This window comes from Festucalex cinctus, chromosome 17 (genome assembly GCF_051991245.1).
Source record: "Festucalex cinctus isolate MCC-2025b chromosome 17, RoL_Fcin_1.0, whole genome shotgun sequence".
NCBI classification, from domain to species: Eukaryota; Metazoa; Chordata; class Actinopteri; order Syngnathiformes; family Syngnathidae; genus Festucalex; species Festucalex cinctus.
In genome coordinates, this window is record NC_135427.1 from 17,702,091 (window position 1) to 17,726,480 (window position 24,390).

Genomic DNA, 24,390 nt, shown 5'->3' on the forward strand with positions numbered 1-24,390 from the left:
TGCTCCGTTTACCTCGAAACTTTCACCACGACTCAACAATTCTTTTTCTTTTTCTTTTTCTTTTTTAAAACTATATTTCCTTGGCGGGTTTGATGATGATGCGCGTCTTATAACGGCACGCTTATTGTTTTATCACATTATTGAACAATGACAAACGAGCCGCAACCCAGGTATCTTAATCTGAAAATGTCACCTTGTCAGCCAATGAGTGCGCCATCTTTTGGAGACATGTGGTACTGTACGCAAGCAACTCACTTCTATGTTGAGGACTTTTTTTTCCGAACTTAATGGCCTCGATCAATGTTTGTCAAACCCTGGTCGTTCCTCGGTTCACACTATCTATGCAGCCTGTTTTCTCATGTCTCCATATTCCGAAGCAGGTGAGGATCGTCATCAGGCTTCTCCGGAGCTAGCTGACAAGCTGTCATTGGAATGACACGCGTTGGCAAAAGTGCTTGTTGGTCAACACAAACCACACCACATCTCGATAGATGAAATGTGTTTTTTATTTGCACAAAACCAATATCAGGGAAAAAAAAAGTGCATGAGATGAACACAAAACACTTCAAGGAAAAAAAAGTTAAGACATTTTGTCTGCTTTCAAAGAACAAATCAGTCTTGCGATATAGAAAACGTCCCTCAGTTCCACTTTTGTCCACATGGCGTCGCCATAATCAACGTAAACTGAAAGTTCCTTAGTGTTAATGCTTTTAATGTCTGTTCAAACAACAAAGTTTGACTGCATTACTATGATTTGTACAATAATCAAGTTCATGAATGTATGTACACAAACATTGCTTATTTCTTATTTTTTACATAAATAACATCCTGAAATACTTGACAACGTAAACCCGACAAACTGAAGCATTGGAGTTAAGAGGAAATCAAAGATAATAGAATCAATTCAAAGACAAATATGTTCTTCACCCAAGATGACTAACACAAAACAACAACTTGGAAAAAGAAGTGGAAATTAATTTAAAAAAAAAAAATGGCAACATGCGTCCCATATGTGATGAAATGAACTTCGTAGATGAGCCGCCACTCTTTAAGATTCCTCCTCTTTGGACAACGTCTGAGGAGGAAAACACAAAAATATGAGTCAACACAGGCAACACAAATAAATAAATAATAAAAACCTTCAAATCAATCAATCAATCAATGAAAGAAATGATTAAAAGACCTGTTTGAGGAACTGCCTGCCAAAGTAGTTGGTGGCCATATTTTTGAACTCTGCCTTCCCGCCCACTTTGCACCTGACATATCCATACAGGTTGGCCCCTTGCAGCACCACGCCCATCAGCACCACAGGCTGCGCGACACACAAAACACATTCATATCGTCACCATAGCAACAACAACAACAGCCCCTTATATATAAACAAATATATATAGACAAAAATTGTAAAAAAAAAAAAAAACTATATATATATATATATATATATAGGCAAAAAAAACTATTACGGGGTTTTAATTAAAAAAACAGAAGGGGAATGATCTGAACAGATTGATGTTGGAATGGTTTGAATTGGTCAACAAATTTGAAAATGGGAGATGGGAGCATACAAGTGTCTTGATTTTGGGGGCTTTTATTTGGATTTATGTATGTATTTCTTTTTTTTTTTTGGTGTGGACTCAAATCAGAAAATGATGTCAAATCTATTTGTGTAAATATTGGCAGACCATTCCTTCTCAATGAGTTGTAATTTTTTTTTTTTTTTGGGGGGGGAGCTTACGCGTTGCTAAGTAACACATAATTCTTAAAATAATAATAATAATAAAAATGATACTACATTTTTTCCTTTTTTCCCCCTTTTCTTTTTTTCCCAAGGTTTAGAACAAGAATAAAAAGGAAAAGAAAAAAAATGTACTAATAATACTAATGATGATGATGATAGGAAGAAGAAGAAGAACAAGAAGAAGAAGAAGAAGAAGAAGAAGAAGACAAGCCCCGCCCATGCCCGGCGGCCTCACCAGCCACTTGATGTTGATGCGAAAGAGGGCGCTGAAGGCAAAGAGCACCCAAACGAGCGGGCACACCATCAAACCCAGCCAGAAGATGCGAGAGTCCGACTTGGAACTTGCTTTTCTCCTCGGACCCTCAACAACAAACAAACAAAAAACATTTGGTCAGCCGCCGGGGAAGCCGAACGTGCGTGCGTGCAATGTCGCCATCATCGTCACCTTTCGCGACTCAAAGACCCAGCGACTTTGTCCGTCCTCGTCCACTTTGTTCCACCAGCGCAGCGCCACCAGCAGACGACCGCTGATGTTCTGAACCACAACACAATGGCGCCACATTTGGCCGACAGAAATTACCATCGACACGCCGGCTGGCAAAAGAGACGTGTGCACGTGGACAAACAGACATGCACACGCACAATACGGACACCCATCCATTTTTTTTCCCCCCGAGGGTCAAGTCCATATCAATTATTTATTAGGAGGGGTGAGATACCATACAAATATGTGATACTATGCTCAGGATACCGCCATTATCCCTATTATTGGTCAGGTCATAAATACACAATTATCCACCATAATAACAACCACAACAACAACAATAATAATAATAATAATACTGCGATTGGCTGGCAACCAGTTAAGGGTGTCCCCCGCCTACTGCCCAGAGCCAGCTGAGATAGGCTCCAGAACCCCCCGCGACCCTTGTGAGGAATACGCGGTCAAGAAAATGGATGGAAAATGGATAATAATAATAATAATAATAATATAAAAAATATACAATTACATACATATATATATATATATTATATATATAAAATAATTACAATAAAATTAATAATAATAAAAATAATAATAATAATAATAATAACAACAAGAAGAAGAAGAAACTAAGCTGATGAGTCTTCTTTGCCTGAAGACTTGCATCCATTTCCCCGCCACTCTTACGAGGCGCTCCCACTAGTTGCTCAATAAGTCATCAAGAATGGAGCCAGCTGTTTTCGTGGCTGTCTATTAACTTCAAATATCACGATACTTGCGTAGATGTACCGATAATCTATCAGGAGAGAAAGTATCACGATTTATCGCGGTTTGACTATATCGTCACACTCCTAATTATTAGTGTCAATGACGCCAGTTCCTGATATTTGCAGGCAATATTCATTTGCAGTTTAGCAGGCACAATATGGCAGTAGAATTTTGAACAATACAAACTTGTTTGTTGCTGTATTTTTTTTTATCTTAAACACAATAAATCTATCAAAAAAGTACAAAAGTGGAAGCACTCTTACCACTCTATCGTTCCAAAAAAAAAAAAAAAAAAAAAAAGAGAGAGAGAGGGGAGATATTGCCACACACACAGGCACAGATGGATTGACGATTGGACGGACGGATGGATGGTTGGAGACGGAGGCGCCCACCTTGACGGTCCAGAAGTCGCAGGAGAGCAGCAGGATGATGGCCACCATACCGCCGATGGAGTCGGCGCTCAGGGTGTCGCACAGCAGGTACACTAAGATGGCGATCACCCTGAAGAACAGGTGGAAGAAAGACGCCACCGGATGCCTGCAAACGAAATCATCGTCATCATCATCATCACTCCATCTTTTTTTTTTGACGAGGCAACTTTTGACTGACTTGATGCTTTTCTTCTTGGCCACTCTTTGCCCGGCGTCCTCCTCAGCATCAAAGAGAGCAACATCTTCATCGTTGTTCTCCTGAGGGACGCAATGCAAGTGTGATCGTAAAAACGGGATTGAAAACAGTTTTTTCCCTAAAGCTAATTTCTACAAATGTTTGACAATACAATAAGCATTAGCTTACTACCTTTTCCTACAATGGTACACGTCACACTCGGCGAGCAATAAATTATTTTCAACGCGTACTAAACACCGCTTTTCCGTTGAAAAAGATCGAAAAGTTTCCTATTGTAAACATTAAAAAAAGGTTCACTTACGTCTGTTAGCATGTCGAAGCTCAAACGAACACTTCCTGCTTACATGCTAGCGGACAGACACGTCACCTTGTCGGCATGCTCACGTGACCCAACATGCGTGTCAAGTCACGTGAGCGGGTTGGCAAAAACAAACTAAACTTGATCGTTTTTAACATTAACAAAATAGTTATAGTTTAGTTTATATTTATATATTAAATATATATTATTATTTATATATTGTATTTATTTATTTATATTTACGTCTGTTAGCATCGTTGATACCAGAGCTAAAAACTTCCTGGTTACGAGTTTACAGACACGTCATTGGACGCCGGCGTGCTCACGTGACCTGAGCGTCCCCATGTCATTGGCCTAACGAACGACAATAACACAATAACACAACACAAAAATACTTGGAAAAGTAATACTATATTTAAATTTATTATGATTGTTTTTACGCTGTCAAATTCAGAGATTAATCGTTATTACTGTATTTTTTTGTCATCTATTTAGTACGTTACTTTGATGACATTCATTTGAAATGATCAAATTAAGTGCTTTTATTTAATAAAAAAAAAACGGAAAGCCCATAATGTATTATTTTTATTTGACTTACCTTCAGTCAGTAAATGTTAGGCTGGGCTGTTTTGCTAAAAAAAAATTAAAATAAAACAAAGATCTACTTGAGAGTGTAAACTTTTTAATAAGATCAAGTTCATGTCAAACATATAAATGTGTAATTGTCATGGGAACCCTGATATACATCATGTGTATTTGATTTGTTTGTCCTTGAAGTGAATTCTGCACAATTCCATGGAGAGATGCAGGATGTGCATGCGCCATGACAAGATATAAATAGAAGGAGAACTTCCTGCCGGGTGGCAAGTGACACACGATGCTCTTTTTTTTTTCTTTTTTTTTTTTTTACGGAGGAGGGGGGACGGCGTTTGCGGGTGAGGTGGGCGGGGAGGGGCTCTTGAGGGGCAAGGGCTCGCCGGGCGGCACCAGAACTACCACGTTCTCCTTCTTGGGCAGCCAGAAGGCCGGATAGAGCGGCTCCAGGAAGTCGGCCTCGTAGCGGTGGATGAGCGTCATGCTGTCGTCCACGCCGTAGAAGGCCAGCACGCCGCCCGCCGAGTCCACGTACACGCCTGAGGGGAGGAACGCGGGCAAAATTAGGGATGGGAACCCTCTAGGTACCTTAAAACACGATAGGATATGCAATACAAGGCTCACAATAACTATTACCTCGCGATATCACGATTAGCGATTTATTGCTCAGGTAATAAATCCACGATAAAACGACTCAAGACATAAACTGATGTTATTTTTTCAATGAGAAAATCAATTGTTTTTGCGCACAATATTCAAACTGCTGTTTTCTTCACACTGACTACTTTCGTGTATTTTTTTTAAACAAATACAAATGACAAATTTTTGTCTTTCTTATTAAACATTAATCTTGTACAACATGTCAGTCAGTTAAATAATCAATTGTTTCCCTTTATGAACTGACAATATTTTTTTGCATAACATTGCAAAGGTAAATGAATAAAATTACTTCAATATTAAGTCCAATTAAGTCAATATTAATATTCCTCAGAAATTGTGCGTTTCAAAAAGTCAAAACAAATTTTAGCTTCTAAAATGTAAAAAATTAAGATATAATTTACATTTTTTTGTGTCACATTGCAAAAGTAAAATAAAATTGCTTAAATATTAAATCAAATTAAGTCAATATTAATCTTCCTCAGAAATAGTGTGCTTCAAAAATTTGAAACGTAAAATATGTTTCAAAATGTTAAAATTGATGATATATTACTATTATTATTTTTTGTGTAACATTACAAAAGTAAATAAATAAAATTACTTAAAATATTAAATCCAATGAAATAAATAATATCCCTCAGAAATTGTGTTCTTCAAAACGTCGAAACATCAAATATGTTTTAAAATGTTAAAACTGAATATATAAAATAATTTTTTGTGTAACATTGCAAGAGTAAATAAATAAAATTACTTTAAATTAAATCAATATTAATAATCCTCAGAAATTGTCCTTCAAAAAGTCGAAATGTAAAATATGTTTTAAAATGTTAACATTGAAGATATTTTACACAATTTTTTGTGTAACATAGCAAAAGTAAATAAATAAATAAAATGATTGAAGATATTTTACACAATTTTTTGTGTAACATAGCAAAAGTAAATAAATAAATAAAATGATTGAAGATATTGTACACAATTTTTTGTGTAACATAACAAAAGTAAATAAATAAATAAAATGATTGACGACATTTTACACAATTTTTTGTGTAACATAGCAAAAGTAAATAAATAAATAAAATGATTGAAGATATTGTACACAATTTTTTGTGTAACATAACAAAAGTAAATAAATAAATAAAATGATTGACGACATTTTACACAATTTTTTGTGTAACATAGCAAAAGTAAATAAATAAAATGACAAATATTAAATCCAATTACATCAATATTAATATTCCTCCAAAATGGTGTGCTTCAAAAAGTCGAAACATAAAATTTGTTTTAAAATGTAAAAATTAAAGAAATAATTTTTCATAGAACCATATGCAAAAGTGAGTCAGATAAATGTCTTCCACAAGTCACTGAGCGCTGATGAGTCTTGTTCGCCTGAAGACTTGCGTCCATTTCCTGCCATTCTTATGAGGTGCTCCCCCTAGTGGCCCGCCAAGTCATCAGTAAGTCATCAATAATGGAGCCGTTCTAGTGGCTGTATATGAACTACAAACATTGCGATACTTGCGTAGGCGTATCAACAATCTATCAGGAGATTTATCACCATATCGATATTTGGTCACACTCAAAAGACTCAAATTGCTTTGGTACGCATTAGCGCTCAAATAGGTGAAAAACGATACAGACCGACTCGTGTGAACTTGGCGACGCTGAGCGGCGTCTCGACGCCGCTGTGCCAGGCAGAGAAGGTGCGTCCGTTCCAGTGCAGACACCAGGAGAAGTTGTTGGCGGCGATGCAGCCGCCGCTGTCGTCGCCTTTGCGGCGGATGCTCTTGTAGGTGAGGCCCACGTGCGTGCCCTCGCCGCCGATGTCCGCCTCGAAGTAATGGCGGCCCAGGTAGAAGCTCTCCGCCGCCAGCACCTGCCGCCAGTCCTGGAAGCGCTCGGGCAGGTCCGGGTAAGGATGCTGCCAGGGCGTGGTGTTAGCCACCTTGCGGTTGTCCTCCGTCAGGCGCAGGAACACGTGCGCCGTGTCCGCGTCGAAGCTCACCTGGGTGCCGTCTGACACATGCATGCACGCAAAAAAAACAAAACAAAAAAACACGTTACGCTCTTTTTGCAGCATTCAGCTGTTGGGCAGCAAGGCGATTTTACTTATTTCATTTTTTTCAGGCAACAACTTCATACTATAGTTTCAGAATATGAACAAAAAAATAAGAGGAAAAGAAATATGATTTTGCTTGAAAGGAAGTGGGGGAGAAGAAAAGTTTAAAAAGTTAAATAAAAATAAGGAAAACACAAAAACAAAAATTCAAAAAACAATGAATTAAAGAAAAATTAAAAATGCTTTTAACTCCTCCCCGAAAACTAACAAAATACATTTTATGTTTACCAAACTAACTATAATTAGAGCAACAATTAATTTAATACATGAACCTTTGGGGATGATTCTAAAGGGATACTTGACTCAATAAACAATTTTCAGCAGTGAAAAGTTCAGATTTTGTCCAGAATGAATTTGAGAACTTCATTATTTTTCATGTACAATGAATACTCGACTCGACTGATGATGACATCACCCGTGTTAACGACCAATAACGGCTCACCTGTTTTCTGGGTTTGGTCAGCAAGTTGAGCCAGGATTGGTTGTTACACTGGTGATGTCATCATCAGTCGACAGCGAGTAGAAAAATTACTTTTTAATGGTGTTAATTATACATGAAAAATGTTGTTACCACATTAATTAGAGACAAAATATGAACTTTTCACTCCTGAAAATGTCTCAATGAGTCAAGTATCCCTTAAAATGTGATTTGAAGCAATTTATTTTGATATAAAGCAGAATAAGTACGTTTGAAAGTGTCACACAGAAGTGATGTCATCGAACAGCAGCCAATAGAAAAGCAACAAAAGATGACATCACTCCCATGTTTTTTTAAATATTGCGCACAAGTAATACACATTTAAAAAAAATAATTAAAATAAAAATTAAATAATAAATATATAATAAAAATAAATAAATAAAATCAACAAATAAAATAAAAAATAAAAATAAAATCTAAATAAAAATAAATAAAGAAATTAAGTAAAATTAATATAAAAAAGCAATACACATTTAAAAAAAAATCTAATACTGAAACTAACTAACACTAAGAATTTATTTAAATGACTAAAACTAACAGAACCACACCGCTAAAAAAAAAAAAAAAAAAAAAAAAAAAAGCTCAAGTTGTCTTTTTTCTTCTAGCCTCCCAAGTGTAACTGGTAACGGCGCCACCTGCTTCCGTATTTGGTTTTGTTTGTTGACGCCAATTGAAGAGCGAACAAACGTGTTTTGTCACACTCACACTTGAGGAAGTCGTCGCGCGTGAGCGGCTCGGGAAGGTTCGTGTGCTGTTTGGACGCCACCATGTCCTGCACCTGCACCGTCGTCTTGATTCCCACCTTGTCTGGAAAGGAAAACAAAACACGTCGTCCTTCAACACTTGTTGCAAATCAAACAAACTTTGACTTTTATATCCTAATAATTAGGGATGTGACGATAAGTGCGATATCGTGATATCGCGATATTAAAACTGCCACAATGTCGTCGTTGTCATGTTCACAATATTTAACAGCACATCTGTTAAAAAAAAAAAAAGTCAGGTTGATTTCCATGGGTGCAGTTCTAGCACCCTCTGCTAGCTAGTTTATTAGTGCAATTTAATTTTTATTAGGGATGTTTTGGCCTTCTATGTTTAAAATCTGTGCTAATTCTCAGATGAAGGGGAACCTACTATGCCTGTGAACCGATTCAATATGTGGAGGAACTCAATGTGTGCATGGATTAATAAGTAAGCGCCTCAATATTATTATTATTAGAGATCATAGGTGGATTATATGCATTGCTGTTATGTACAAAAACACAATATTGTGCTTTTTTTGGTATGAACTAATTTTCTTTTTGACAATATTGTGACCTTTTTTTAAATATCACCAACATCCCCACAATATCATGAGAATTATATCGTGAGCTGCATATCGTGATAATATCATATCATGATGTTTGGATATCGTTACATCTCTAATAATAATATGATTTTATTTTTTTTAGATCACGTCTTATTCTCAAATATTTTTCGAAATTTATTGATTGAAAAAAATACGACTATTTTCATAACATGACACATTTTCTTCACCTAAAATGCTGAATTTGTTTTTACACAGTTAAAGTGATACTTTACTTATTTAGCCATTTTTGACAGTCAAACGTTAATATTTTGTCTATAATAAATTTGATATTTTCATTATTTTTCATGTTACAATTAGTACCTTTAAAAACACATTTTGCAACTTGCAGTCCACTAAAAATGACATCACAATGTGCTGAGGTAACCAATCACAGCTCAGCTTGTGAATGTCACATGACAAAACCGAGAAAACAGGTGAGCTGTGATTGGTCGATACCTGAGCACGTGATGTCATTTTCAGTCGACAACAAGTGGCAAAATTCTTTTTTAAAAAGTATTCATTTTACATGATAAGTAATGTGTATCAAATTAATTATAGACAAAATATTCACTTTTTATTGCTAATAATAGGCTAAATAAGTGAAATATCCCTTTAACAATATTTTTTTCCCCACAAATACTGGTCGCCAACGGACAACTTTTTCAGAATATGGGAGGAAGTTGAAACATCGGCAGAACACGCAAAGTCGGCAAAATGGAAAGTCCAAGTCTGGATGTCCAGCACATGACCTCTGAACCCTGAGTCACACATGCTAACTGCTAGCTAGGCTTCCTTCGAAGTTAACACAAGTTGAACGGAGGTTGTTTTGTTTGGTGAAAATGTTGTCCCAAAAGTTGTCGTCGTGACTTCCAAAAGTTTGTTTTTCAACAAGAGACGAGTCGACTCGCCTCTATTCAACCTTTTGCCAACTAGCGTCACCTGACTTTCTTATGGCAAAATGCTCCAGTCGGATTGTTTTTTTTCCCACCGGAGTGACGAGACATTTTTGGACAGGGGACGACGCTCCACACCTGAACGTCATCTCTGACACGCAGGCGCAACATTCCACACGTGTAAGAACACGCCTGCCGAGATTCAAGTTGGGTCGCGAATCATCGCACGGGCCTCAAATCGCTGCACACGGATTTTCCATGGCGGTGACATAATATGCTCTCAAAACGGTTCGGTCAAAAACAACCCGAATTGGGTCTGACAACTTTTTGGGCTTATTGAATGAACCCAAAAAGTGAATAATCCACAAACCAAGCCAAGGTTAAATAAATAACCCGCAACACCAACCCAAAATTGGGTTGGTTTCTGGGTTATTCATTCAATTGGACCCAAAATTTGGGGCTAAATACCTCAAAAAGCTGGGTTGGTTAATTTTTTATTATTTTTTTTAACCCAATTCAATTGGGTTAGTCAGCTAACCCAAAAATTGGGGCAAATGAAGAACCCAACCCAAAAGGCTGATTTGTGGGTTATTTATTTGACCCAACTTTATGGGATAAATAGCTCAAAAAGTTGCGGCTGTTCGTTTGTGACCCAATTCAATTTTATGGGCCAAATAACCGAGAAAGATGGCTCAAATTAATAACTCACACAATACCCAATTTTGGGCTTGATTTGTGGGCTACTCATTTAATTTGACCCAGCTTTTGGGTTAAATAACTAAAAAAGTTGGGTTGGTCCGTTCTTGACCCAATTTGGGTTATTTTTGACCCAACATTTGGGGGTAAATACGCCAAAAAATTGGGTTGGTTAATTTTTTTTACCTCATTCAATTAGGTTGGCCATAAAGTTGCGTTAAATAAATAAACCAACCCAAAGGCTTGATTTGTGGGTTATTTATTTTACCTAAGTTTATGGGCTAAATAGGTAAAAAAGTTGGGTTACTCATTTAAATTGACCCAACATTTCGGACTAAATACTTCAAAAAGTTGGGTTGGTTAATTTTTGACCCAATTCAATTGGGTTAGTCAACTAGCCCAAAAAGTGGGTCAAATAAATAACCCAACCCAAAGGCTTGATTTGGGGGTTATTTATTTGACCCAACTTTACGGGCTAAATAGCTCAAAAAGTTGGGTCGGTTCATTTGTGACCTAATTCAATTTTATGGGCGAGATAACCCAGAAAGATGGGTCACATGAATAACCCAGAAATCAAGGGCTAGTAATTTAATTTGACACAACTATTTGGGTTTAATAACTAAAGAAGTTGGTTTGGTCCATTCTTGACCCAATTTGGGTTCTTGCTGACCCAACTGCATTTTAGATGGTTCCGAAATGTCGACACTACTGCGCTCGGAATTATTCTGATTCCTAGATCCCCAAATAGATTTTTGAACAAAATCTTGTTTTGTTGTTTTTGCAGCAAACTTTGGTTAAACCACTTAATTAGTTTTTCCGTTAAATTTGGCCGTTTTGTGGTGAGGCGATGCAAGTTTGGAACTGACCGGCGTTGCACGTCTCCTTGACCTTGTCCATGTAGGATGTGGCTAGTGCGGTGCACAGCTCCTGCGTGGCTTCAGCGATGACGCCGCTCACCGACTTGAGGCCGTCCATTAGGCCAATGTAGACGCCGGGCAGCGACATGTCCGACGCCTGCGTCTTCCACTCGCAATACTCCTGCACGCACACATCATCAGATGGATCCAGTCTTTCTTTTTGGGAAAGAAAATGGAGGCGTGACAAATGTGTTTTTTTTGGCGCCACCTGCAGGAAGTCGACGTCGTTCTTGTTGCGCGCCAGCTTGTCCAGTTGCGCGCGGGCCTTCTTGAGCTCGCCGCACCTCTGCTCCAGGTGTGCGCGGATGCCGTCGGCCTGGCCCAGCGCCTGCTTCTCCTCGGCCTCCAGGAGGTCGCCGACTTGCCGCTCCGCCTTCTCCACGGCGGCCCGCAGCTGCTCGAATTGGGCGCGGACGACGGCGCGCACCTCCGCCACCGAGTTTTGGATGGACACCGTGTTGAGCTGCAGCTGGTCCACGGCGTTCTCCGCCGCCGTCAGCGTCTTGCTCATCTCCACGTCTTTCTCCTGCAGCTCCCTCTGAGGAGCACGCACGCGCACACGTTTGCTGCATGATGTGACGTGTTTTTCATAAATGTTGTTTTTCGTTAAATTGCACTTTTTGCTTTTGTTTTGCAAACATGTCATTTTAGTATTCGAGTGAATGTTGTGTTATTGTTATGTATTTTATTTATCAATGTACTTAACCGCTTACTCCTGACAAGGGTCGCAGGGGTGCTGGAGCCTATCCCAGCTGGCTTTGGGCAGTAGGAGAGGTACATCCTCAACTGGTTGACAGCCAATTGCAGTGTATTGTATTCCTATTTTTTTGGTATTTTATTTCAATGGGTTTTTTTTGTATTTTATTCCTATTTTTTATGTCTTTTTTAAAAATTTAATTCCTATTTTTTAATGTTATTGTATTTCATTCCTATTTTTTCTGTTTTTTATTTTATTTTATTCCTATTATTTAATTATTTTCTTTTGTATTTTATTCCTTTTGGGTTTTTTTTTTATTTTATTCCTGTTTTTTTTTTTAACGTTTTTTATTTTATTTTATTTTAGTCCTATTTTTATGTTTTTATTTTTTATTTTAATCCTATTTTTTAATTGTTTTTTTGTATTTTATTCCTATTTTGTTTTTTGTTTTTTTTTATTTTATTCCTATTTTGTTTGTATTTTATTGGTTTTTAAAATTTTATTTCAATTTTTTATTATTTATTATTTAATGATGTATTATGTTTTTGTAATTTTTTAAATATTTTGTATTTATTTATATATTTGTATTTGTATTCTATAAACATTTTATTTTTACATTTACCTGAATTTGCCAGTCAAAAGAGGAAAGCGAATCCCCGACGATCATGTGTCTGTGTCACACATTTGACATTGTTTGTGTAAACAATTCGGACTCGGTGGGTCACAATCTTTATCGCATTCCTCATTTAAGCCGGCATGTGTGTGTGCGTGCGTGCGTGCGAAGGTCAGCGCTTGTCCGAAGAGACGCAAATAGCTGAAGCTTGATCTTGTCACTTGTGTCGCACGTTAGCAAAAACTTCTTGATGCCAATCACTCAACTTTAACAATCCACCAATCAAGTAAACCAAAAAGTCAATCACGCAATCAATCAGTAACAATCAATCAATGTAACAATCTGAAAGCGATTAATGCCAGCAAGTTCTAGTGAGCTCGACGCATTCAAACATCCAATTTTCCACGTTACGTTGAAATGTAACATTTTATAAATTTGTCCCGTTTGAATGTTGACCACATTTAAATGTCACACTACAGTGTGATAGCCAACTTTTGTCTTCACTGTGCAGCAGAAATATAGTTCCTTAGTTTTTTCCAGTAGATTTTCTGTAACATCATCTCCCACGATGATGGAATACTTTTTATAAATCTGACTAAATCAGATTGGACGATATTCTGCATTTGGTGACAATTTTCCTCAACTTTTACAATCCAGCACACTGACATGGAAAGGTTCATTTAATAACATACACTTTTAAATTCATAGTTTTAAAAATTAAAAAAATAATTTAAATGAATATTTTTTTACATCAAATTAATATATAACATACGTATATAATTTATAATAAAAAATCAATACAATTATATTTAAATCAGTATTTTTAAAAATTCAAAAAATAATTGAAATATATTGATATAAAATTAATATTTAAAATATATAATGTATAATATAATAAATCTATACAATTATATTTAAATAAATACATATTTTGGGAAACAAATAATTTAAATAAACATTTTTTACATTAAATTGATATATAACATAATGTATAATATGATAAAAAATCAATACAATTATATTTAAATAAGTATTTTTAAAAATAAAAAAATTATTTAAATAAATATTTTTACATTAAATTAATATATAACATATAATGTATAATATGATAAAAAATCAATACAATTATATTTAAATAAACACATATTTTTGAAAATAAAAAAATAATTTAAATAATTATCTTTTATATAAAATGAATGTATAAAGTACAATTTATAATAACACAAAAAAATCTATACAATTATATTTAAAAAAACAAAAAAACAAAAAACATTTAAATATTTTTTATATAAAATTAATATATAAATTAGAAAATGTATAATATAATTTAAAAAATCTATACAATTATATACAGTAAATAGAAATGTTGCTCCGTCTTAAGACTGAATCGGTTAGCGTTTTTTTGTTTTGTTTTGTTTTTAAATTAAACTCGCAGATTGGTGATTATCTGGCGTTAAATTCCGGCCATGGACGTCCGCACGCAGTCTTGCGTATTTTTGAAGTTTCCCTCCTCCCACACACCCGATTCAAAATTCATCAGCAAGTTCTGCAGAAACATACCAACAATCCTGATGGTTGGATGCAGGTGTGTTGGAGGAGGGAAACCTCTGCTTGGCCCAGGAGGTTGACACATGCCGTAGTTGCCCACAAGACATCAGAAATCATCTTGAGCGAGATGGAGCGAACTCACGCCGCCTGTCGCGAATGGACGCCGCCTGTCACGAACGGACTCCGCCTGTCGCACACGGACGCCGCCTGTCGCAAACGTACGGCGCCTGTCGCAAACGGACGCCGCATGTCGCAAACGGACGCCGCATGTCGCAAACGGACGCCGCCTGTCGCAAACGGACGCCGCATGTCGCAAACGGACGCCGCATGTCGCAAACGGACGCCGGCCGTCCACCTGCCTGGAGCTGTCGCCGCGCCTGCGCGACGGGGAGGGTGCAGTGTCCGCGGTGCTCGTCGTCCAGGCAATCTCGGCACAGGCAGCTGGCGTCGGCGCGGCAGAAGATCTCCAGCGGCCACTTGTGGAGCTCGCAGGTGCGGCGCTCGATGTCGCGCAGCGGTGCCACCAGCCGGTGGTTGTGGAACTTGGCGTTCTCCAGGTGCGGCCGCAGGTGCTCCTCGCAGTACGACACCAGGCACGTCAGGCAGGACTTGAGTGCGCGACGCGGCCGCTCCATGCACGAGTCGCACACCACCGCGTCCTTGTCGGGCTCCTCCTCCTCATCCTTAGGCTCCTCCTTCTTCTCATCCTGCCCCTCCCCTGCCCAAACACCGACACGAGCCATTGATACGTGTGCCTCGTACTAGTAAACAATTGCAACAACTAGTAGGACATGTTACAAGTGAGACACTAGTAGCATCTCGTAGGGTCCACTATTGCATAACAAACACTCGGAATGCTACTAGTGCAACACTGTAGTAAAGTGTACAATAAACGTGTTTTACTTCCACTATGACATTTGTACACACCAAAAATACATTTTACCAATTAGGCAAAACTGTGCACTAGTAGCTAATTTACTAGTGCACTACTAGCTAGTCTACTAGCTCCCAGTGCACAATTTACCATTGAGGCAAAACTACTAGTCTGCCTACTACTAGTACGAAAAGCATTTTGAGAATTTATTTCTCATGATTGACATCCAGCTCAAAATCAAAGTACTAGTGCACTCTTTGTCCTGGCTGGAAGACAATTCAGCACACGACTAGGGCACACTAGTAGAACAAGTCCATCTTTTTAGTGAAACCAAGTGTACACTAGTTGACAACTACGAGCTACTAGCTAGCCATATTAGTGACATCAACAAATATGACTAGTAGCATGCAGACGTTAAGGGGTGCGCAGTATTACCTCACTAGTAACATGGAGTTGTACTCGTATGCCAAAGTTTCACTACTAGTGCACAGAAATGTTACACAGTAATTGAACAAAGTTGTTCTACTCGTTTGTTCCACTAGTGCACTAAAACCATTTGAGCATTTATACCGTACACAGCATAAGATCCACATATGCTATTAGTACACTCTTTCGTAAGACAATTCAGCAGCACACTAGTAGGACAACAACATGCATACACGAGTCAAGCAAAACGGTTCATTAGTTGACAACTACATGCCATTAGTACAACGGGTGACATAATCAAATGCTACTAGTTAAAGGGACACTACTTATTTTACATGAATATTTTGCCTTTAATAAATGTGATATTTTCATTCATTCCATGCTCTCGACTGAAAATGACATCACAAAGGCTCAGGTAATCAAACACAGCTCAGCTTGTGAATGTCACATGACCAGAAAACTGAGCTGAGCTGTGATTGGTTTCCTGAGCTCTTCATGTCATTTTAAGTCGACAGCAAATTGTAAAATGTGTTTTTAAAAGGTACTAAACTGTACTTGAAAAATAATTAAAGTATCAAATTAATTACAGACAAAATATGAAATTGTATTGCTATAATGGGCTAAATAAGTGAAGTATCCCTTTAACATTTAGTTGTACTACTAGATGTGAGAGACTAGTGTACAATTTTGACTCACTACTAGTAATATGTAGTTGTCCTCCTAGTTGCTCTTCTAGTTGTACAAAACTGACAATAGTGGAAAAGAACATTTAAAGTTAAAAATAAAAAAAATAAAAAGTTTGTGGAAGTTTATGCTACTAGTCGATCAAGAGTGCACTAGTACAAGGATGTAGAAGGAATGTTTCCGCCTTCACTCGCACTTTTTTTGCTCCTCACCCAAGTCCTTGTCAGGGGGAGCCTGTTCCACTTGAGGGGGTCCGTCTGGGGGAGGTTGGGGGTCTCCCTGGGGGTCTCGTTGAGGGACGACGACGACCACGTCCCGCTGCCGGGAATCCTCCTCTTGCGCGGCGGGCTCCATATTTGAGTCGCTGCTGCAGCTCCAGCTCGTCTCACTTCCTGACTTGCGAGTCGCTCGAGTGGCGAGAAGACGCCAGGCGAGGCGGCCACACCTCAACGACGTCAGCCGCACAAAAAAAGTGGCGGGGGTAGTCCGCTCGGCGGCCGCGCGGGCGGAGCCCAAAAGAAGAAAGCGTCTTGCCTGCCGAACCGGCTGACAAGATTCCACTCGGCTGACATTCCTGCAGTACTCCGGTGCCGGTGGAACATGCGCGCGCACGCGCAGTCGGCACAAAAGTGCCCCGCCCAGTCGGGGATGTGCAGACTGAGCCAAGTATCGATAGAATCGATACTAACGCGACTGCCGGTATCGGATCGATATTATCACTATTACCACTATTATCGATATTTTACGTGTTTTTTTTAAAATTTTTTTTAATTTTGGGTTTTCATGAGTATCTTGCGCAATTCCTTTGTATCACACGTGCCTGTCAATCATAGCGGTGGGCGGTAGCAATTAATTATTTTGACAGTGAATGACATATGACAATGAGTCATACTATGCTTCGTTTGAGGTTTACAATTAAGTACTAGATGAGCTAAGTACTTGTGTAGCACAACATGTATCGTTTATGTCATGTGACTATAGAGGAACTTTGGTGGCTTATGTTTCCTTGAATGCAGAAGAATATGATGATTATTACTACTTTGCAAATTGAAATAACAGCCTAGGTATGTTTCCATTGAGGATATTATATTATGGCATGTCTAAGAACCTAACAACAAAGTCTAATTTGAAAGAAAAAAAAGAAAAAAAATATTTAAAAGAACAAATGATTTAAAATATATTTTATGAACCTAAAAGTGCTTGATATCGGCGATATTGGAATCAGTATTTACTTGGTATCGATCGATACCAAAATCTCAAGTATCGCACAGTCCGTCTGCTCGCTCATTCAGGTGCCTGAAGACACACACACAAAAAAAATCTACTTCCTTTTTGAAAAAAAAAAAAATCTGCTTCCTGAAAAAAAAATAAAAAAATCTACTTCCTGTCTGAAGGCTCGGACTTCCGAACAGTTAAAAAAAAAAAAAAAAAAAAAAGCACAATAATACACACCATAGCAACAAGCTTTATTAATTGGTGACATCATCATGTGGTTGTGACCTCAATCACTTTAAGTAAAAGGCAAAAAAAATATCTATCAATTTTCTTGACCGCTTATTCCTCACAAGGGTCACGGGTGGTGCTGGAGCCTATCTCAGCTCGCTTTGGGCAGTAGGAGGCGGTACACCCTGGACTGGTTGCCAGCCAATCGCGTTCATCACAGAATTTATTTTCATTTTATTGATACAAAATTCCAATTTGTCCTTTGGACAGCAAACGTCAGCAAATATGGTTGTCACGTGACAATTTGCCCCGACGTCATCACTGGACGCCAACCAGCTGGGTGATGGGCGGGGCGGCGACCATCAGTTCCTGATACTTGCGGAAGAAAAGACGAAGGCGGGAAACGTAGCCATCCTCCTGGTACGGGAGGTGGCGATCCGACAGGTAGCGACGCACCAGCGGTTTCACCTTGACCACGACAAAAAAAAAAAAAAAAAAAAAAAATGCACATCTAGCATCTTATCAAATGTAGCCATTACCAGCCGGCGGGCGGGCAGCTGTTACCGTGGCAACGCGCGCTCTACCTTGAGACACATGTTGTCGGAGAGAAAGGGGAAGAGGTGGTGCTCCACGTGGCAGCTGATGAGCGAGTGTCCGAAGGTCCAGTCCAGCAGGACGTTGCGCGGCAGGTTGAGGACGCCGTGACACATCTGCAGCAGACGCGCCGGCCGTGTCCCGCGACTGAACATGGACAGGCCGATGTGCTGAAGAAAACGAGTGCAAGCAACGTGCTCTCAAGACAACACATACTTTTGTTTTGGGTTGTTTTTAGGTCCCACTTCCTTCAAATTGACACTTTTGACACCAATTTTACATGCGGCCGATCGAGTCGCAAGCGTATGCTGAATTCTCCTTCCCGGTGATTCACTGATCTATATATATGACTGGATAACCAATAGGGCAAGACTTTTGAGGTGGTGAGGCCGCCATATTGCTCCTCCCTACAAACGTTTCTCACCATACCAGCTGATATATTTACACTATCCAAATTGGAGAAAATTTGAGACAGTAGAAACGGCATAATTTATGCTGTTTTAAATGTATTAAACAAGAGGACTTTAGACATGTTTTTTTTTGTTTTACTTATTAAAAAAATAGTGACCAAAGTGCCACAAAACCCCCGCCCCCAACCCTATCCTCACTGCCAACGAACTGTACGTGTCTAATTTGCACGTATAGTTGATACAGTTGTCTGCTCGCGAGGTGGGAGTAGAAAGATGGCCGCCGCACGACTTCAACAGCTTGCACGGGTGTGTATGGTCAGTGCAGTCGTACCACGAGGAGCCCTCTAGTGGTCCGCAAAAGAATAATTTTTTGTTTGACGTTTCCGTCACATCTTCAAGACATGTTTGGTTTTAAGATTTTATTAATAACTTTAATGTGATATACATTTAAAAAAAATTCTTATGTATTTATTAAAGGCGCTGTCTGCCAGTTTCACTCTGGAAAAGGCACTTTTTAAATACAGGATTTAAACAATCAAACTACTTCTCAATTTACAGATCAGAGCTTGTCTTCATTTCTGGTGGTGAGTTTGTCCTAAACCCGCACCCCCCCCCCCCAGCCTGTATTTTACCATTTTGTATTTGTTTTGTAAACAGAGGGACGTTTCTGTGGGAAGACAGTATTTACAACCCTCCAGCCAATCGCAGAGCGGTGGGGTGGCGTGGCGCAAACGGGTCGGGCGAACGTGTCAGCTGCGTGACGTCACTCCCGCGGCAATTTGAAAGCACGCACGGATGGTTTTTTTTTTCACTCACTCACTTACAGAAGCTTACGTGTGTAAATGAGTGAAGAAAAAAAAAATCCGTGCGTGCTTTCAAATTGCCGCGGGAGTGACGTCACGCAGCTGACACGTTCGCCCGACCCGTTTGCGCCACGCCACCCCCCCGCTCTGCGATTGGCTGGAGGGTTGTAAACACTGTCTTCCCACAGAAACGTCCGCTGTTTACAAAACAAACACAAAATGGTAAAATACAGGCTGGGGAGGTGGGGGTTTAGGACGAAATTACCACAAAAGATGAACAAAAAAATAGATGTGTAGACTGAGAGAAAGTTAGTGTGTACATCCTGTATTTAAAAAGTGCATTTTCCTGAGTGAATCCGGCAGACAGCCCTTTAAGCACAGTGCTGATTTTGAATTTAGACTGCATTTTGGTTTGAAAGTGGACTAAGTGATTGAAAAAAAAAAAAAATATATATATATATATATATATATTTTTTTGACCTAATTTTCTCTTTTCATTGAATATTTTTGATTTTTTTCTTGTAAAATTGTTCTCTTTATCATAATAACCTGAGTTTCCTAAAAAAAAAAAAATAAATGTTTTACATTCTGTATGACAATTTATTCAACATCTTGACATTTGTTGTCATGTTTTTTTTTTTTTAAGAGCTCAGTATTGTTCATTCAGCTGCAATGTTACTGACTCAACATGTCATCATCATTGCTTTTTTCTTCTTTTTTTTTTTACATTTGTTGTCATGTAATATTATGACTTTGTTGTTTTATTTTGGCGTCGATATCTTGGGAGATATCTCGTATGATGTTGATTGATTTTTTTTCCCCTCCCGTGTTTGATGTGCTCCACCCGCAGGCTAGCTTTTCCGTTTTTCTCAATGCATTCAATATTATTTTGATGAAATATTTTTTCCCCCTTTTCATCCATGTTTGAAATCCAAATTATTTCAAGCAAGCATGTCGTGGTCGTCTCACCTGGAAAATGTTGACGTGTACGAAGGGCAGCGAGAACATTGCCCTGGTGGCCAACATGCAGAGCGCGGCGCCCGTCGCTGAGCGGAAGCCCGACACGCTCATCAGCAGCCACAGGTGCGAGGCCACGCCCAGCAGGATCAGAAGCAGCGTCCTCAGCGCCAGTGCGGCCGACGCTCCGCCCACTTCGGCTGACGACAACAACGAGACGTCCGACAATTGCGTACGAATGACGGCAAACGACGAGAAAAAAAGCGACTGACCCAGGGCGACGAGAGGCGTGATGACGGGCATGGCCAGGGGCGCCACGAACAGGTAGAGGAGGCGGGGCAGGTGCGGGAGCTTCCACGTGCTGGAGTCGCCCAGGCCCAGCACGTTGGTGTGAGCGTGGTGCAGCGCCACGTGTGCCGACGACGCCACGTGCGACGAGAAGGCGCCGCAGATCTGTCGACGACGTCAACAACAAACATCATCGTCATCTGCACGACGGCCACCAATGACAACAAAAACAACACGCTCATCATCATCATCATTATTACGAGCACCAACGAAGAAGAAGAAAGGTGACCTCGATGAAGAAGAGGGCCCAGAATCGTTTGGCGGCGGGCGAGTGGCTGAGCGCGCCGTGACTGGCCAGGTGGCTCCCCTTCACCGTGATGACGGCGTGGGCCACGCCCATCAGCAGCAGCCCGCACGTGAAGCGCAACCAATCGGCGCAACGCATGAGCAGGAAACCTGCAAAAAGGCACGCATGCGCCGGAAACAAAAGCAGTGATGCGTGAAAACACGGAAGTCCCGCCTCCTTGGTGGCATATACACACTGATCTATATATATGACTGGATATCCGGTAGCCCAAGACTTTTGAGGTGGCGAGGCGGCCATATTGCTCTTCCCAAGAAATGTTTCTCAGCATACAATCCGATACGTTTACACTATCAAACACTTGAGACAGTACTTAGTTGAAACATCATGATTTATGGTGTATTAAATTTATTACAATATATTAAAATTTATTGCACTTACCATTACGGCTTAGAGCTGGATGGAAAAGAAAGGGGGGCAAAGAAGCCAAAGATACTCCCACAAGTGCACAAGTGCTAGCAGTAGCTAAGTTAGCTAAATAGCGGACAAGTCGAAGACACTGTGGCCATATAGCGGACAAGGAGACAAAATGGTGGACGGGGCCAAAATGGCTGACCGGGCATAACCATTGTAAAAACGCCTTAAGTTGAGTGTGCCTTAACTTGAGGACTCCCTGTTTAAGACTGTATAGCCGATAGGCCGAGACTTTTGAGGTCACGAGGTGGCCATATTGCTCCTCCCAACAACGGTTTCTCATCATACCATCTGATACATTTGCAGGATCCAAATTGGAGAGCATTTGAGACAGTACTTAGTAGAAACAGTATCATTTATGCTGTTTTAAAGTTATTAAACATAAACAAGAGGACTTGAGACATTTGACAACTTGACTTAAACACATGTAGAAATTATATGCTTAATGTTTACAGGAGGAAACTCGTACACTTCTTTAAAAACATTAAAGAATTTTAAGTGTAATTGAACAAAAGAAGCCTCTACCAAATCTAATATTGGGGTCTAAAGAACTGGGCGACAAAATTAAAAGGGGGTCTTCAAAGCAACACATACATTCCACTTGGTCATTTATTTATTTATTTATTTTACTTTTTAAAAAAATAAGCAAAGTGTGCATCTTGAAATCAAGGTGCATTATGGGTAATTCAAGGTGCATTGTGGGTAGTTTTTAGGTAGGCGAAACTACCAAACGCTCATGAAAATGAATTGGATCCAATGGAATCAGCTCTGATAGAAACGTTTCAAGTGCTGGAAAGTTGCCGTTTTTTTATTAACATGCATAGCATGTGGTTTACTGACATCGGGGAAGTTGACTTGCAAGCTTTAAAGTGTACAGTTACGCAAAGATTGTCACCACTCTAATCTCCGCCATTCAAATTGATTCAATGGCTTGCACTGGCGAGTTTGGGCTATCTATCATTCAAGTCCACGGCATCAATGACGGCAAAAAAAGAAAAAAAGAAGTGCTGTACATATAGTCATAAAAACATTGGCGCCACCTTGTGGCGCGGTGCCATACTGCATATTGTTACAATAGACAAGGACAATAAAGAATCCACAAGCGTTTTAAAAAGCAGAGTTGTCCAAACCATGTGGAGAATGTGAAAACCTTGCCACATTTGATCTTGTTTAGTAGAAGCACACGTTTCTAATGTGGCTAAAGCTAAAATGTGACAAGGTTTGCATTTGAATAGAATAGGAGGAATGAGGAAAGCAGGAGAAGGCGAGAGGAAGTAAGGAAGCGTGCACGGGACGAGACAAGTGATAAGATGAATGACAGACCGGCTGGCAGGCAGATGAGGAAGGCGCCGGCCAGGATGGTGCAATCCAGGCCCCTCCGCTCCCACCAACTGCTCGCCTTCACCACCTCCTCCACCTTCCTCGTCAGCTCCTTCATGCTGACCTCCTCTTCGTCCTTCTTCACCTTCTCATTGTTGCCTTGCCGGCTCGTCGTCGCCGTCCCGCGTTTGCCGCCGTCCATGTCGTCTGCCGTCCGTTCGTCCGCGCGCAAGCCAGTGCAGTGCAAAGTTCAAAGGTCACGTTGCCAACCAGATCAATAAACACGCCCACCATCACCATCATCATCATCACATTGCCAGCCTCGCTGACGTCATCTTTTCTCTGGAACATTCCGACAAGTTTTTACACACGCAAAGCATAAATATTAGGGATGTCACGATATCTAAACTCGGAGTGTGACGATACATTGAAATGGCCATAAATCGTGATACTTTGTCTCCCAATAGAATATCGATATGTCTATGCCAAGTATTGTGACATTTGTAGTTAATATACAGCCACTATAACAGCTCCATTGTTGATGACTTATTGAGCAATGACTTGGCGGGCCACTAGGGGGAGCGACTCATAAGAATGGTGGGGAAATGGACGCAAAGCTTCAGGCGAAGAAGACTATTATTATTATTATTATTGTTAATTATTTTTATATTTTTTTAAATATATATATTTAAACATATTTATATTCTATATTTGTATTTATTTATATTTTGAATTCTTTATTTGTTTCATTTTTTATTTTATTTATTTTATATTTATATTATATATTTGTATTTATTTATATTATTTTGATTTCTTTATTATTTATTAATTTTATTTTTATTTATTACGTATTTATATTATTATTACTATTATTATTTTATAATTACTTTTATGGTAGATTGTCGTGGCTTGATTACCTGATCAATATATCAATAATTGTAGTATCGTCATATCATGAGATAATCGTTATCGTGAGCCTTGTATCGCATATCATACTGTGAGTTACCCACAGCTTCCCACCCCTAATCCATATGTCGCAATATGAAATTATCACGATACGATAATTATCACGATATTGTGGGGAGGATGACAATATTACAAAAGGTAATTTTTTAAATAAAAATTAGCTCATACTAAATAAAAGCACAATATTGTGCTTTTGTACAATACAGCAATGAAAAATATAAATATATAAATATTACATAAATAAATATTATATAAATATATATAAAATTAGAATATACCTATTGAGGCACTTACTTCCTAAGGCAAGCACACATTGAGTTCCTACAGATATTGACATCGATATATTTTTCGAACAGATGTGCTGCTTTGAATATC

The 24,390-nt window shown here is 39.2% G+C and overlaps 3 protein-coding genes across 4 annotated transcripts; all 3 read right to left on the reverse strand.

The window, feature by feature from the left end:
• Positions 1–484: 484 nt before the first annotated feature.
• tvp23b (trans-golgi network vesicle protein 23 homolog B (S. cerevisiae)) lies at positions 485–4,027 on the reverse strand. The gene is made up of 7 exons (XM_077502354.1): positions 3,919–4,027; positions 3,600–3,679; positions 3,383–3,527; positions 2,184–2,273; positions 1,974–2,099; positions 1,184–1,312; positions 485–1,075 (listed from the first exon to the last, which is right to left on the reverse strand). The coding sequence occupies exons 1-7, from the start codon at positions 3,928–3,930 to the stop codon at positions 1,049–1,051; spliced, it is 609 nt and encodes a 202-aa protein (XP_077358480.1). The 5' UTR covers positions 3,931–4,027; the 3' UTR covers positions 485–1,048.
• Positions 4,028–4,580: 553 nt separating this feature from the next.
• On the reverse strand, positions 4,581–17,079 carry trim16 (tripartite motif containing 16). The gene is made up of 7 exons (XM_077503578.1): positions 16,669–17,079; positions 14,832–15,190; positions 11,823–12,152; positions 11,564–11,735; positions 8,466–8,567; positions 6,805–7,179; positions 4,581–5,048 (listed from the first exon to the last, which is right to left on the reverse strand). Exons 1-7 carry the CDS (start codon positions 16,808–16,810, stop codon positions 4,822–4,824), a joined length of 1,707 nt encoding a protein of 568 aa, XP_077359704.1. The 5' UTR covers positions 16,811–17,079; the 3' UTR covers positions 4,581–4,821.
• Positions 17,080–17,905: 826 nt separating this feature from the next.
• Positions 17,906–23,391, reverse strand: fads6 (fatty acid desaturase 6). Of its 2 annotated transcripts, none has more exons than XM_077502769.1 (6): positions 23,053–23,391; positions 21,241–21,407; positions 20,936–21,116; positions 20,676–20,863; positions 18,484–18,640; positions 17,906–18,367 (listed from the first exon to the last, which is right to left on the reverse strand). In XM_077502769.1, exons 1-6 carry the CDS (start codon positions 23,249–23,251, stop codon positions 18,192–18,194), a joined length of 1,068 nt encoding a protein of 355 aa, XP_077358895.1. In that variant the 5' UTR covers positions 23,252–23,391; the 3' UTR covers positions 17,906–18,191. The 2 variants fall into 2 exon arrangements, with proteins under 2 accessions (XP_077358895.1, XP_077358896.1); XM_077502770.1 differs by having other exon boundaries at positions 18,484–18,663; positions 23,053–23,385.
• Between the last annotated feature and the right edge of the window lie 999 nt (positions 23,392–24,390).

Coding starts and splice junctions, on each gene's coding strand:
- tvp23b (XM_077502354.1), bottom strand. Junction 1,313..1,973: donor GCATCAACATCAAGTGGCTG/GTGAGGCCGCCG, acceptor TGTGTCGCGCAG/CCTGTGGTGCTGATGGGCGT. Junction 1,076..1,183: donor GCAGGCAGTTCCTCAAACAG/GTCTTTTAATCA, acceptor TTTCCTCCTCAG/ACGTTGTCCAAAGAGGAGGA.
- trim16 (XM_077503578.1), bottom strand. CDS start 16,810: ATGGAGCCCGCCGCGCAAGAGGAGGATTCCCGGCAGCGGGACGTGGTC. Junction 11,736..11,822: donor ACGACGTCGACTTCCTGCAG/GTGGCGCCAAAA, acceptor GTGTGCGTGCAG/GAGTATTGCGAGTGGAAGAC. Junction 7,180..8,465: donor GCGCGACGACTTCCTCAAGT/GTGAGTGTGACA, acceptor TGCATGTGTCAG/ACGGCACCCAGGTGAGCTTC.
- fads6 (XM_077502769.1), bottom strand. CDS start 23,251: ATGGACGGCGGCAAACGCGGGACGGCGACGACGAGCCGGCAAGGCAAC. Junction 21,117..21,240: donor GGGCCCTCTTCTTCATCGAG/GTCACCTTTCTT, acceptor CGTCGTCGACAG/ATCTGCGGCGCCTTCTCGTC. Junction 18,641..20,675: donor TACACGTCAACATTTTCCAG/GTGAGACGACCA, acceptor GTCCATGTTCAG/TCGCGGGACACGGCCGGCGC.